This window comes from Mobula hypostoma, chromosome 11 (assembly GCF_963921235.1).
Source record: "Mobula hypostoma chromosome 11, sMobHyp1.1, whole genome shotgun sequence".
NCBI classification, from domain to species: Eukaryota; Metazoa; Chordata; class Chondrichthyes; order Myliobatiformes; family Myliobatidae; genus Mobula; species Mobula hypostoma.
In genome coordinates, this window is record NC_086107.1 from 37,454,523 (window position 1) to 37,470,081 (window position 15,559).

The window sequence follows — 15,559 nt, forward strand, 5'->3', positions numbered from 1 at the left end:
CAGACGATCCTATGGCAAAGAGCCAAATCGACACATTCTTCAGGTCAGCCGAACTTCTGTTTGGAGAGGAGGGAGGACAGGGAGCCGAGAATGTCCCGCCTCCTCTCGTTTGTTACTGGACGGATAGGAGTCAGCGATTTCGCAGCATGAAAGGGCAAGCGTGCAGGGCTCATCGGGTGATTGGCTAAGGAGTGCTGTCAATCAGAACGAGTGGCTGGGCTTCCGTTGGCGAGTTCGGTAGTGGTTGGGGGGAGGGAGGGAAAAGTTGTCCAGCGGGGACGGAGCTGGCGACAGGATAGCGAGCGAAGGCGATCTTGTGTGTGGTGGTACATTGTAACTATGTGGCCCGAGTGAAGCACTTTCACTTCTTTTTCCAACTACAAATGGAGACTCTATTACTAACGCTGATCGCCTTTCGCCACTGTCTGATTGCAACAGGTAGGTGTGGGTTGTGTATCTGTTGTCCAACTGGGTGTTGTTATCTCTGATCTTACCGGGGGTTCTGCATTGTTGTTTCATTGCATTTCTATTTGTAGTAGTTGCAAGTTTTAGGGAAATCAACTGCTTCCAAGTGTAGTGTGGCAACGCAAAAAAAAGTTTCCAGACTGCTATTACTGTAAAGCGAGTTATTTTTCTTCAAAATGCGTGAAAGATCGTAATCCTTCTGATCGCATATTCACAGTTGGTCGTTAGTAGTAAATACTAAACTGTGTTTTGGTTAAATTGAAACAGGTTACATTTGCAAAAAAGCTTCTATGAATACATAAATTATTCTAAGGCCGCGGATACAGGCGTTCAAGACGTGTCGGGTGTCACCTGGTAGTGTTCTGAAAAGTTTGTCAAAATGTAGCTCGCGACCGATGTAAAATTAGCATTTGCAACGTATGATGAGCAAGCACCAAGTCTTCACAAGAGTGGAACTTGTATGTGTGATTGCTGGCATTTTACTTGGTTTAGTACGATCACCTCCTTCATTTAATGTCTGTGTATGTCTATGTGAATGTATTTATAGTGCGATATTTCTGTTCTGGAAAATGACATCTGTACAATTTCAAGAAGTAGTGAGTTTCAAACTGTTAGCGAATCGGGATAGTTAATGAATAATCTTCAGTGGACAGAAGCTGAAGATAAGCGCACAGTTTTTCCACGAAATGTGGACTTTTTACATGTGTGTAGTGAACACGTTGAAACTAAACACTGAAAAATTGGAATGGGAAAACTTAGGGGAAGTAAGCAATTTTTAATAAAAATGTACCAAGAATGGGAATTCATGCCCAGAGAGCTCCTATAGAAAATAAAAATACTTACTAATTACTTGCGCTGAGCTTCCCCGATCCAGGCTCTTCCGTTTAAACCCAGGTTTTCATGTAATTTTTGATACAACAAAGTGCAATGCAATTCCTCCTTTCTAAACTTTGTATCTCCAGTGAGTGTGTTCATTTTAAAGGATGGGTTTGATTCCAATGCATTGCAACGTCAGATACATCGGACTGAAAAATATTCAATGATCGGTTCCAATTATCTAATTTTTAAACTATTCTTCATCATTAAAATCTAAACATGCATTTGTTTAACATTTACAATTAAGAAATATGGAATCATAAATTATAGAAATGGTGTTCTAAACTTTATTCGATGTATATGCAGTGATATGCCAAATGTTCTAAGTTATTGTATTAGGAAGATATACATTTATTCATTTGAGGAGTATTTGGCTATGTTCTGAATATATATATTTGTGATCCAGAGATTCAAGTACTCATTGTAACATCGTTAAACTTTTGGGAAAGCTTACTTTCTGTGTGTTAATATTTAAAACTGAATAATTGGTATGTTTTTGGTGATCATTTTACTCAGATCTGTCTGTAGCAGGCTTCTCTTTTGTCATAGTTTGGTAATACTGGGATGTATTACAGAATTGCCTCATTGGTAGATGAGATGGTTTCAAAAATAGAGCATGTTAGCCTTTTAAAATGATATATTTCTTTTTTAAAGTCACTATCCACACTACAAAGATGAGTAGACATTTTTTCTCATTTAATTGTACTGAGTGGTAATGTAATGATGAAAACTTGAATTATCAATGCATAATTCCATGTGGGCCATGGAACAATGCAAATCTTCCTCATTATGTAATGAGTTATTACAGAATTTAGAGACCAAAATGGCACAGTGAATTTACTTAGCAAACTCCAGGTAGATTCCATGATCGTTTCCTTAATTTTGTGCCCAGCAAGATGATCTCAGTTGGAGAGTGACAATTGGATTGGCTTTGGGAAGAGAAACGAAAGCTGGAAACAGCAATGGTCAGCATGCAGTTACTAGACTATTGTAAACAGCCATATGGTTCATTCATGTTCCTTGTGAATGGAAATTTAATGCCTTTCATTGGTCTGGCAGATATGTGACCCTAAACCCACTCCTATAGTTGATTATTGACTGCCCTCTGAAATAATCAAGTTATATGAACCACAACTTTAAATCATAAGAATTAAACGGATGGATCACTTGATGTGAATGTGGGCACTGGATTCACATACAACAGTGTTGCTCCTCACCCAGTCAACCCTTGTAAAAATTCTGTGAACAAACTTCTGGAGAAAGGCTCTAAGTTGGGAGATGAGCAGCAGGCTGACTATATCATACTGGCAAAATTATTTATATTAGCCGATGTCTCACATTCCTTCATCTCAATCCCTGACTCCATCCTGAATCATTGGTAGAATGTGTCTATAATAATATGGAGTTTGGAAGGAGTGCAACTGGGAGTCCTTAATGTTGATTTTAGACGCAATAAGGTATCATAAGGTCAGGCTTTAATACGTGCAAGAAACTCTTCTCGTTACTGCCTACCACCCTCACTCAACTGTTCGATCATAACTTGTTACTGTTGACCAAAATTCAGGAGAAGTGCTGTAAGCTTTTTTTTATTATTATATATTGCATTCCACTGCTGCCGCAAAGACTACGAACTTCAGGGTATACAGTTGAGTCAGAAGTTTACATACACCTTAGCCAAATACATTTATCTCAGTTTTTCACAATTCCTGACATTTAATCCTAGAAAATGTTCCCTGTCTTAGGTCAGTTAGAATCACTACTTCATTTTAAGAATGTGAAATGTCAGAATAATAGTAGAAAGAATGATTTATTTCAGCTTTTATTTCTTTCATCACTTTCCCAGTGGGTCAGAAGTTTACATACGCCTTGTTAGTACGTATTTGGTAACATTGCCTTTAAATTGTTTAACTTGGGTCAAATGTTTTGGGTAGCCTTCCACAAGCTCCTCACAGTAAGTTGCTGGAATTTTGTTCCATTCCTCCAGACAGAACTGGTGTAACTGAGTCAGGTTTGTAGGCTTCCTTGCTCGCACATGCTTTTTCAGTTCTGCCCACAAATTTTCTGTCGGACTGAGGTCAAGACTTTGTGATGGCCACTCCAATACCTGACTTTATTGTCCTTAAGCAATTTTGCCACAACTTTGGAGGTATGCTTGGGGTCATTGTCCATTTGGAAGACCCATTTGCGACCGAGCTTTAACTTCATGGCTGATGCATTGAGATGTTGCTTCAATATATCCACATAATTTTCCTTCCTCATGATGCCATCTATTTTGTGAAGTGCACCAGTCTCTCCTGCAGCAAAACACCCCCACAACAAGATGCTGCCACCCCCATGCTTCATGGTTGGGATGGTGTTCTTCGGCTTGCAAACCTTACCCTTTTTCCGCCAAACATAACGATGGTCATTATGGCCAAACAGTTCAATTTTTGTTACATCAGACCAGAGGACATTTCTCCAAAAAGTAAGACCTTTGTCCCTATGTGCACTTGCAAACTGTAGTCTGGCTTTTTTATGGCGGTTTTGAAACAGTAACTTCTTCCTTGCTGAGCAGCCTTTTAGGTTATGTCGATGTAGGACTCGTTTTACTGTGGATATAGATACTTGTCTACCTGTTTCCTCCAGCATCTTCACCTTTGCTGTTGTTCTGGGATTGATTTGCTCTTTTTGTGCCGAAGTACGTTGATCTGTAGGAGACAGAATGCGTCTCCTTCCTGAGTGGTATGACGGCTGCGTGGTCCCATGATGTTTATACTTGCATACCGTTGTTTGTACAGATGAACGTGGTACCTTCAGGTGTTTGGAAATTGCTCCCAAGGTTGAACCAGGCTTGACATCATTTTCTGACCTCAATCCGATAGAAAATTTGGTGGGCAGAACTGAAAAAGCGTGTGCAAGCAAGGAGGCCTACAAACCTGACTCAGTTACACCAGTTCTGGCTGGAGGAATGGAACAAAATTCCAGCAACTTACTGTGAGAAACTTGTGGAAGTCCACCCAAAACGTTTGACCCAAGTTGAACAATTTAAATGCAATGCCACCAAGTACTAACAAAGTGTATGTAAACTTCTGACCCACTGGGAAAGTGATGAAAGAAATAAAAGCTGAAATAAATCATTCTTTCTACTATTATTCTGACATTTCACGTTCTTAAAATAAAGTAGTGATGCTAACTGACCTAAGACAGGGAATGTTTTCTAGGATTAAGTGTCAGGAATTGTGAAAAACTGAGTTTAAATGTACAAACTGTATTTGGCTATGGTGTATGTAAACTTCTGACTTCAACTAGTATGCTGGTGATATTAAACCTGATTCTTATTCTGAAGCAGCAAGAACACTATGTATTTTCAGTGGGGATATCATTGTTCACTACTAAGAATGGTTTCATAGCACCACTGAACTGGTGCATTCTGAAGAATAGAGCTGCTATGGTGGATTGCCAGGAGGTGATGAGTGAACAACATGAGCAGTAAACCAAACTGTCCTGGTCCTCACTTAGCTTCCTTCTGCAGATGAACTGTCAAGCATAAGATAGGTTGGGGTGTTCAAACCAAGGACACCCTCCTTCATGTGTGGTGGCATTTACATCATGCATAATGGGATCTTTTTGGAACCAGTTTATCATTTCAAATTTGGGCATCCACGAAGCAGCAGCAGAAATGTATTCCTCCACAGTTTGTAAACTCATGTATGTTTATCACAGTACCACCACTGTTTCTTAGAGAATGCGGAAGGACATGCCAGGATCAGCAACAGGTGCATCAAAGAATGAAATACCGAATGGGCAAAGCAACAACATAACACCATTTGTGCAGCAGGGTTTGCAAGGAGCACCCTGCTTCAGGCTCCAATAGATTTGGTCCAAATGTGTAAAAGAGTTGATTTCCTGAGAAAGATGTGTGGGAACAAACTCATCTTTTGACAGATTGACATCAATAAGCCCTGGTTAAAGTGAAGTCCATGGAAATCAGAGAAAACCTTTCTGTTTGCTGGAGAATGATACTATTGGAAGACGGTTGTGTGCTTGTTAGAAGTTAGTCATTTCCACTCCAATTCATCACTCTAGATGTTTCTCCGGATAGTTTCTAGAGACAGCCATCCACAGTAGTGTCATCAGTGAGATCATGTAAGAATTTCAGAAGAGGAAATGTTTGCTAATTATTCCACATTATTCAATTCCATTTACAATTCTGCAGAAAGTCGTACAGCTTTTGTCTGTAAACAATAAAACCAAGAGGGCATTCAAATGAGGACTGATAAATAATGAATAATTTTCACCCCCAATAAAAGCAATTTCGGCTGAGAGAGAATCAAACCATCTACTGACGGCAACAATAATGTCACTGAAAGTCAGTCCTTCAGTATAAATATCCTGGTGATCAGCAGTAACCAGTATCTTAAATGGACAAATATTGTGGTTTCCAGAGAATGTCAAAGGTTACTTACTTTTGGATGACTTGCTTTCAGTCTCCCCAAAGCCTTTACATCGTTTCAAGTCACAAGTAGACTGAGGAAGTGTGTAAGATGACAGGCAGGTAGTGCCAGGTTGAGGAGGTGTGTCGGGGCAGGGTTGGGAAAACTGTGGCAGGTGCACCAGTTTGGCAGGAGGTTGGGAACCAGAGCGCCAGTGCAGAAAATGGAGGGTTTGAGAGGAAGGTAGACATAATACCATAAGATGTAGGAGCAGAATTAGTCCTTTCAGCTCATCGAGTCAGCTCTGCCATTCCATCATGGCTGATTTATTATTCCCCTCAACCCCATTCTCCTGCCTTCTCTCCGTAACTTTTGACACCCTTACTAATAAAGAACCTATCCACCTCCACTTTAAATATACCCAATGACTTGGCCTCCACAGCTACCTGTGGCAATGAATTCCACACATTCACTTCCCTCTGGCTAAAGAAATTCATCCTCATCTCTGTTCTAAGTGGACGATCTTCTAGTCTGAGGCTGTGTCCTCTCGTCCTCGACTCAACCACTATAGGAAACATCTTCCCTATATCCACTCTATCCAGACCTTTCAATGAGATATACTCTCATTATTCTAAGTTCCAGCAAGTACAGCCCCAGAACCATTATGACTCCAGAAATGTTAACCTATTCATTCTGAGAATCATTCCCATGAACCTCCTCTGGATCCTCTCCAATACCACTATATCTTTTAGATAAGGGGTACATAACTGTTCACAATACTCTGGTATGGTCTGACCAATTCCTTATTAGGCCTTAGCATTATATCCTTGCTCTTGTATTCCAGTCCTCTCAAAATAAATGTTAACATCACATTTACCTTCCTTACCACTGACTCAACCTGTAAGTTAACCTTTAGGGAATCCTGCACAAGGATTCCCAAGTCCATTTGCACCTCTGATTTTTGAAATTTTTTTCTTCCCGTTTAGAAAATAGTCTCTGCCTTTATTTCCTCTACCAAAATGCACGACTATATACTTCCCTACACTATATTCCATTTACCACTTCTTTGCCCATTCTCCCAATCTGTCTAAGTCAGGGGTTCCCAACCTGGGTCCACGGACACCTTGCTTAATGGTATCGGTCCATGACATAAAAGTAGGTTAGCAACTCCTGGTCTACATTGTTGTGCTTCCTCAACACTATTTGCCCCTTCTACCTATCTTTTTATTGTCCACAAACTTGTCCACAAAGCCATCAGTTCTGACATCCAAATCATTGACATATATCATAAAAAGAAGTCCCAACTCTGACCCCTGTGGAATACTACTAGTCACTAGCAGCCAACTAGAAAAGGCCCTCTTCTTCCCATTCTTTGTCTCCTGCCAGTCCACCAATCTTCTATACATGCTAGTATTTTTCCAGCAAATTCGTTGTCTCTTATCTTGTTAAGTGTGGCATCTTGTGAAAGGCCTTCTGAAAATCCAACAACCGCTGACTCTCCTTTGTCTATCTTGCCTGTTATTTCCTGAAAGAATTCCAACAGATTTGTTAAGCAAGATTTCCCCTTAAGGAATCCATAGTGACTTTGGTCTATTTTATCATTTGCTTCCAAGTACCCTGAAACCTCATCTTTAATAATGGACTCTAACTAATCTTCCCAACTAATGAGATCAGGCTAACTGGACTATAATTTCCTTTCTTCTGCCTCCCCCACTTCTTAAAGAGTAGGGTGATATTTACAATTTTTCAGTCCTCCAGAACCATCCCAGAATCTAGTGATTCTTGAAAGATCATTACTAATGCCTCCACAATCTCTTCAGTTACCTCCTTCGGAACCCTGGAGTGTATTCCATCTGGCCTCTAGGTGATTATTACCTTCAGACCTTTCATCTTCCGAAGCACCTTCTCCGAGGTAATAGCAACAATACTCATTTCTTCCCCCTGACACTCTCACGTTCCTAGCATATTGCTAGTGTCTTCCTTAGTGAAGACTGACACAAACTACTTAAGTTCCTCTGTCATTTCTTTGTCCTCCATTACTACTTCTCCAGCATCATTCTCCGTCAGTCTGATATTCACTCTTTGCTCTCTTTTACTTGTTGTCTATTTGAAAAATCTTTTCATACTCTCTTTGATATTATTAGCTAGCTTCCCTTAATAGTTCATTTTTTTTCTCTCCTTAATGACATTTTTGGTTGCCTTTTAAAAGCTTCCCAATTCTTTAACTTCTGACTAGATTTTTTTCTATATTGTATGTCCTCTCTTTTGCTTTTATACTGTCTTTGACTTCCCTTGTGAGTCACAGTCATTTCATCTTCCCTTCAGAACACTTTTTCTTTGGGATGCATCTATCGTATGCCTTCCGAATTGTCCCCAGAAGCTCCAGCCATTGTTGTTCTGCCAACATCCCTGCTAATGTCCCTTTCCAATCAACTTTGACCAGCTCCTTTCTCATGGCCCTTTAATTCCCTTTACTCCACTGTATGACTGATACATCTGAATTAATCTTCTCTTTCTCAAAGTGCAAGGTGCATTCTATCATATTATGATTGCTGCTTCTTAAGAATCCCTTTACTTTAAATTCCCTAATCAAATTTAGTTTATTATACAACACCAATCTAGACGTACCTTTCCACTAGTGAACAAACTGTTCTAAAAAGGCATCTTATAACCATATAACCATGTAACAATTACAGCACAGAAAAAGGCCATCTCGGCCCTGCTAGTTCGTGCCGAACGCTTACTCTCACCTAGTCCCACCGACCTGCAGTCAGCCCGTAACCCTCCATTCCTTTCCTGTCCATACAGCTGTCCAACTTAACTTTAAGCAACAATATCGAACCTGCCTCAACCACTTCCGCTGGAAGCTACCACTCTCTGAGTAAAGAAGTTCCCCCTCATGTTACCTCTAAACTTTTGCCCTTTAACTCTCAACTCATGTCCTTTTGTTTGAACTCCCCTACTGTCAATGGAAAAAGCCTATCCACGTCAACTCTATTTACCCCCCTCATAATTTTAAATACCTCTATCAAGTCCCCCCTCAACCTTCTACGCTCCAAAGAATAAAGACCCAAATTGTTCAACCTTTCTCTGTAGCTTATGTGCTGAAACCCAGGTAACATTCTAGTAAATCTTCTCTGTACTCTCTCTATTTTGTTGACCAGAACTGTACACAATACTCCAAATTTGGCCTTACCAATGCCTTGTACAATTTTAGCATTACATCCCAACTCCTATACTCAATGCTCTGATTTATAAAGGCCAGCATTCCAAAAACTTTCTTCACCACCCTATCCACATAAGATTCCACCTTCAGGGAACTATGCACCATTATTCCTAGATCCCTCTGTTCTACTGCATTCTTCAATGCCCTACCATTTACCATGTATGTCCTATTTTGATTAGTCCTACCAAAATGTAGCACCTCACATTTATCAGCATTAAAGTCCATTTGCCATCTTTCAGCCCACTCTTCTAACTGGCCTAAATCTCTCTGCAAGCTTTGAAAGCTACTTCATTATCCACAACTCCACCGATCTTGGTATCATCTGCATACTTACTCATCCAATTTACCACCCCATCATCCAGGTGATTAATGTATATGACAAACAACATTGGACCCAGTACAGATCCCTGAGGCACACCACTAGTCACCGGCCTCCAATCTGACAAACAGTTATCCACCACTACTGTCTGGCGTCTCCCATCCAGGCACTGCTGAATCCATTTTACTACTTCAATATTAATACCTAATGATTGAACCTTCCTAACTAACCTTCCGTGTGGAACCTTGTCAAAGGCCTTACTGAAGTCCATATAGACAGCATCCACCGCTTTACCCTCGTCAACTTTCCGAGTAACCTCTTCAAAAAATTCAATAAGATTTGTCAAACATGACTTTCCACGCACAAATCCATGTTGACTATTCCTAATCAGACCCTGTCTATCCAGATACTTATATATACTATCTCTTAAGAATACTTTCCATCAATTTACCCACCACTGACATTAAACTCACAGGCCGATAATTGCTAGGTTTACTCTTAGAACCCTGGCATTCTACAAATTCCCTCTCTTGGGGTCCAACCAGCACCAACCTGATTTTCCCAATCCCCCTGCATATTGGAATCCCACATGACTATTGTAACATTGTGCATGCCTTTTCTATCTCCCATTCTAATTTGTAGCCCACATCCTGGCTACTGTTTTGAGGCCTGTAAAGGGTTCAGAGGTGCATTTATGATCAAAGTATGTATCTACATACAAGACTGAGAATTGTCTTCTCCAGATAGACATGAAATGACAAACATTAAAGTCGTTCATAGAGAAACATCAAACCCACCCCCCGCACAAAAGAAGAGCGACATTTGGATCATCAATCCCCAAACACTTCCTTCCCTGCACAAATCGGAACATCGATCACAAACCTCACTCCCCTCATACAACAAAACGGAAAGAAGTGGGTGAAAAATACAAATATGAAAAACGTAATTCTGAGAAATTCCACAGTCCATAACACAGAACCATGGTAACATCTTACTTTGACAATGAAAGAGAGAGACTCGACATGAGAGGCCCACCCTGCCTGCCACAGTGAGCCACACAGTGATACGCTGCCCAGAGACTCCTCGGCAGCCATCAAATGGAAGGCAGTTGGCACTGAACTCTTGCTCTTGCTCGCCTTTGGCATTCACCTCGATGTCTCCATCTTCCACAGCACTTTAACCTGTGATTAATGTAAGCTTTGATCGGCAAAATGGAGTCGAACATTGGCTCGCGTCCCATATATACAACTCACAACAGAGTTACCCCACCCATCCACCTACCTGCTGGTCCTTTCGATGTAAGGTGCATCCTTAGATGTTAAGCTCTCATCTATGATCTTCTTTCAGCCACGACTCGGTGATGCCCACAACATCATGGCTGCCGATCTCTAATTACACTACAAGGTCATCTGCTTCTTTTCATATACTGTGTGCATTCAAATATAACACCCTCAGCCCTTTTCGGATTTTGTCTCCAAGTTACACTTCAACTCACCCGCTGACTGCAATTTTGCCCTATCATCTGCTTCCCTTTCCCTTCAGTGTCAGTGCACACTGCATCTACTTGTATCTCAGCTGCTTCATCCTCAGCTCTATCATTCCAGTTCCCATCCCCTGATGACGAGTGAGAATAGGCAGGAACAACATAATAAATACAATGAATTGGATGGGTTCAAGTGTGTATTTTAATGCTAGGAATATTATGGGTAGGGGTAATGAACATATAGATCAGTACATGGAACAATGATGTTGTGGTCATTACAAAGACTTGGTTGAGAGAGGGATAGGAATTGAAGTTTATTGTTCCTTGGTTTTAATGATTCAGATAAAAAATAGAGAAGGAAGTAAAAAGGTAGGAAGTGAGGAATTGCATTATTTATCAGGAATAATATCACAACTGTACTCATAGGGGACATAATGGAGAGCTCATCCACCGAGTGTATGTATATAAGTAGAATTCAAAAATAAGAAAGGCACATTCACTTTGATGGGATTCTATTACAGTCTTCACAATGGCCACCTGGAAATTAAGGAAATTAAGAAATTAGGGGAGGTGTAAAAACAACAAGGTTTTTTGTTGCGGGTGACTAACTTCCCTAAAATAAAGTAAGATCTCCGTAGTGCAAGAGGCTTTGAAGGAGCAGAATTTGATAGATGCATGCAGAAGGGTTTCTTAAATCAGTATGTAGATAGACCCAACAAGAGGAGGGGCTATAGCAGACCTGGAGCTGGGTAATGATCCTAACAAGGTGACTTGACTTTTCAGTGGAAGAAAAGTTAGGGTACAGTGATGACAAAGTCTGAGGTTTTAAAATAAGTGTACAGATAAGTATAGACCTATTAGGCCAGAACTAGGGAGAGTTAGTTAGATACAACTGTTTTGGAGTAAGTCCATATCTGATTTTTGGAGGGTGTTTAAAGCCCAACTGCCGAGTACAGGACAGGTGGGCAAAGATGGTGAGATCAGGTAGTCTTGGACGTTGAAAGAGGAAGTGAACATTAAGTAAAAGGAAGGTTTAGGAAGCTAAAATCAATCAGTGCCCTTGAGTATTAAAGGGAAGTCAGAAAAGAACTCAAGGGAATTTGGAAAGCCAGGAGGGGCCATGAAGAGTCATTGGCAGAGAATCCCAAGCAATCTATATATGTATTTCATAAAGAGCAAGAGAATAACTAGAGGGTGTGTAGGGTCACTAAGGATAAAGGAGATGTGCTTTGACGCAGGGGATGTGGGTGAGATCCTAAATGAGTACTTTGTAATGGTATTTACCAATGAAAAGGACATGAGGGATAGTGATATCAGTGGGGAGCGTACTAATTGCCAGAACGTTTTGAGATGAAGAAAGAGGTGTGAAGAAGGATCTCTTTAAGAACATTAAGGTGCATAAGTTCCCAGAGTCTGCTGGGATACACCCCAGGTTGTTGAGAAAGGCAAGAGATGAAACTGCTGGGGTCTGGATGAATATCTTAATGTCCTCTCTGGCCATAGTCATGGTTCACGAGCATTGGCGAGCAGCTTATGCTGTTCCATTATTCAGGAAGGAAAACAGGGATTATCCTGGAAATTATAAACCAGTGAGTCTTACATCATTTAAGAAACTTACTGGAGAGGATTCTTAGGGATAGAATTCCTGAGGATTTGGATATCTATGGTCTAATTAGGGACATTCAGCATAGTTTTTTGCGGTGCCTGTCACGCCTTACTAACTTTACTGAGTTCATTGTAGAGATGTTGAAGGTGATTGATGAAGATACAGCTGTGGATATTGTCTACATAGATTTTAGTAAGGTGTTTGACAAAGTCCCTCATGGGAGGTCTGTCCAGAAGATTAAGATGCATAGGATCCACATTGAATAGGCTGTTTGGATTCAGAATTTCTTTGCCCATTGATGACTGAGGGTCGTAGTCAATAGGGCTTATGCTGGCTGAAGGTCCATGACTTGTGATGTTTTACAGGGATCCATACCAGCAAGTAAGTGGTTTTGATTGATAAGGTGGTAAAGAAAGCACATAGCATGCTTGAGTTTAAGAGTTGGGAAGTTATGTTGCAGCTTTATAAAATTCTAGTTCGACCACCTCTGGAGTATTGTATTCAGTTGTGGTCACCACAATATAGGAAAGATGTTGAGACTTTGGAGAGGATGCAGAAGATGTTCTCTTGAACATAATACAGGGAATGTGCTATAAGGAGAAGTTGGACAAACTTTTTGGGTTGTTTTCTCTGGAGTGCTGAATGCTAAGGGGAGAACTGGTAGAAGATTAGAAGAGGCATAGAAAGACATCTGGTATCTACAGGGTTGAAATGTCTAATACTAGAGGGTTTGCATTTAAGGTAAGAGAGTATATTTTCAAAGGAGATGTGCAGCCCAAGTTTTTTTATATAGGGTGATTGATGGGTGCCTGGAATGTGCTGTCTTGGGTGGTGGAGGCAAATACAGTAGGTGTGTTCAAGGATAGATACATCAGTGTACAGGAAAAGGGATGATGAGGACGTTGTGCAGCCAGTTTAATATAGTTAGTTTGGCACAACTTTGCGTGCTGAAGAGATATTTCTGAGCTGTATTGTTTTCTGTTCAATGTTCAAAATTAGAAATATTGTCCCACGATTAGGGCAGCACGGTAGGGTTGTGGTTAGCACCACACTTTACAGTACCAGCAACCCTCATTCAATTCCCACTGCTGCCTGTACATTCTCCCTGTGACTGCATGGGTTCCCTCTAGGTGCTCCAGTTTCTTCCCACAGTCCAAAGACATACTGGTTGAGGTTTTGGTCATTGTAACTTGTCTCATAATTAGGCTAGGGTTAAATCAGGGGTCATTGGTGACTCTGCTCAAAGTGCTGGGAGAGCCTATTCTGCACTGTATCTGAATAAATAAAACGAAAAAAAACTTAAAAATAATAAATAAGATTGTGAATAATATTCAGTAACTTTTGCTGGACTAGCACACTTGGATAAAGATACATAGACTGAACTAAAAGAATCATATGATTTACTAAGGTTACAAAAATCTGGTCCGGTCTAACAAAGGCTATCAAAAGGAGTTTGTGCTAGAGGAGAGGGTTGAGTACAAAGATAATGTATCTCCACTCCCTCTGTTCTTCAATTTGAGATTTCACTTCACCAAGGATTGAATGGCAAGCAGCTCACAAGAGAGAGGTTGTGTTGAAGTCACACTTAGTGTCATTGGTATAAAAATAGAATTTTGGAGTTGCTTGGAGACATTCTGCAAAAGAAAGATGGAAGTTGGGGTCATCAGAATTAATAGTATACGGAGAGGAGGGAAATCTGTAGTTGAAAATTTTCAAACTATACTGTGTCAACACTCACAACATGCTGGAGGAACTCAGCAGGTCGGGCAGCATCCGTGGAAACGATCAGTCAACGTTTCGGGCCAGAACCCTTCGTCAGGACTGTAGGGGGAAGGGGCAGAGGCCCTATAAAGAAGGTGGGGGGAGGGTGGGAAGGAGAAGGCTGGTAGGTGCCAGGTGAAAAACCGGTAAGGGGAAAGATAAAGGGGTGGGACTGTGTCAATATCCTAGAAATTAGAGTTGAACCAAAACTAGCTAGGCAAGTCATATAAATACGACAGCTGCAAGACTTGGTTGGAGCCAGGACTGTCCTGCAGTCCCTGTCTTTCCTTCCTGACACTCCAATGTCTTTTCATCATTTGCAACATATGTAAGCTGTGTGATGACATACGCTACAGTTGGCTGAATGGGTTTTCAGAAAGCTCAGCGCTACTCCAGACAACCGAGCAGACTTTGGTGGGGACTGTATTTGCCGCCTTTGTCATTGATTTTATCCATTACCAGCACAGTGTGGCTGTAGCACAGGCATCTACAAAATGCAGTACAGCGAGTAGTCCTTTCTACTTCAACAACATTTCGCAGCCCACAATCTCTACCACCAAGAGGGACAAGGGCAGCAGATGGGTGGGTCTTTACTACCTGTGGGTTACCCTTCGAGCTGCACATCAACTTGAGGCCGCCCTTCGATGTATGTGCATCTAAGCCATGCACTGTGGAATGTTTTGATGAAGACAATTAGGAATTGATTGCAAAATACTTGGCTTGCTGGTGATTTCCAGATCCTGAAAATGAATAAAAGAAGAAACTTCAGAGGCAGGGTGCTAAATCGCAAAGACAGTAAGGTACGGGGGTGAAATTTTGAGAAGGGTGTGGTTATGGATATTTTGACAGCAAAGGGATACTATCCTAAGGATGTCATGAATGGAGTCCAGGAGATGAAGTTGTACAATTATCAGTTTACTGAGGATAGAATTAGTTGAAATGATGGGTGTCATGGCCAAGAAAATATATTGTGAGTTGAAGAAAGTAGAAATGATACAAATTCCAGTCCAAGGCAGGAAAAGTTTTGACTTGGTGGACAAGAGAAGAAGTCCCCATCTTAATGATAAAGGAGACCATGAGCTCCTCTCAGGTGGAGAAATATATTTCATTAAGGTGTGCCCTGCTTCTCTTGCATTTTTTTCTTGTTAGGCACGACACATGAAGTGTTCTTTAGCACCTTTGCTTCCAGTGAAAAGCTTGCTGCTTTTCCCCTTTTCACAAATGAATTGTCACAGCATGTATTATGAAGTTTCATTATTTTAAAAGGTAAGTTAGACCTGAATTTATAGGGTTTTTTAAAATAGAAAATACATTTAAGGATTTACATTTAGGTTTATAAAGATATATTACAACAATCACTGTTTTAATATGTTAAAGGTATTACATAATTAACATATTCCACAGGAATTGT

General features: G+C 40.7%; 1 protein-coding gene across 2 annotated transcripts in view; it reads left to right on the forward strand.

Moving 5' to 3' along the window:
- Window positions 1-229: 229 nt before the first annotated feature.
- Window positions 230-15,559, forward strand: part of LOC134353658 (low-density lipoprotein receptor-related protein 5-like) — a 235,482-nt gene continuing 220,152 nt past the window's right edge. For both annotated transcript variants that reach the window (XM_063061845.1, XM_063061847.1), the window contains exon 1: window positions 230-438. In XM_063061845.1, coding sequence (XP_062917915.1) covers window positions 384-438 — 55 coding nt within the window. In that variant the 5' untranslated portion in view covers window positions 230-383. The remainder of the gene's footprint in view (window positions 439-15,559) is intronic.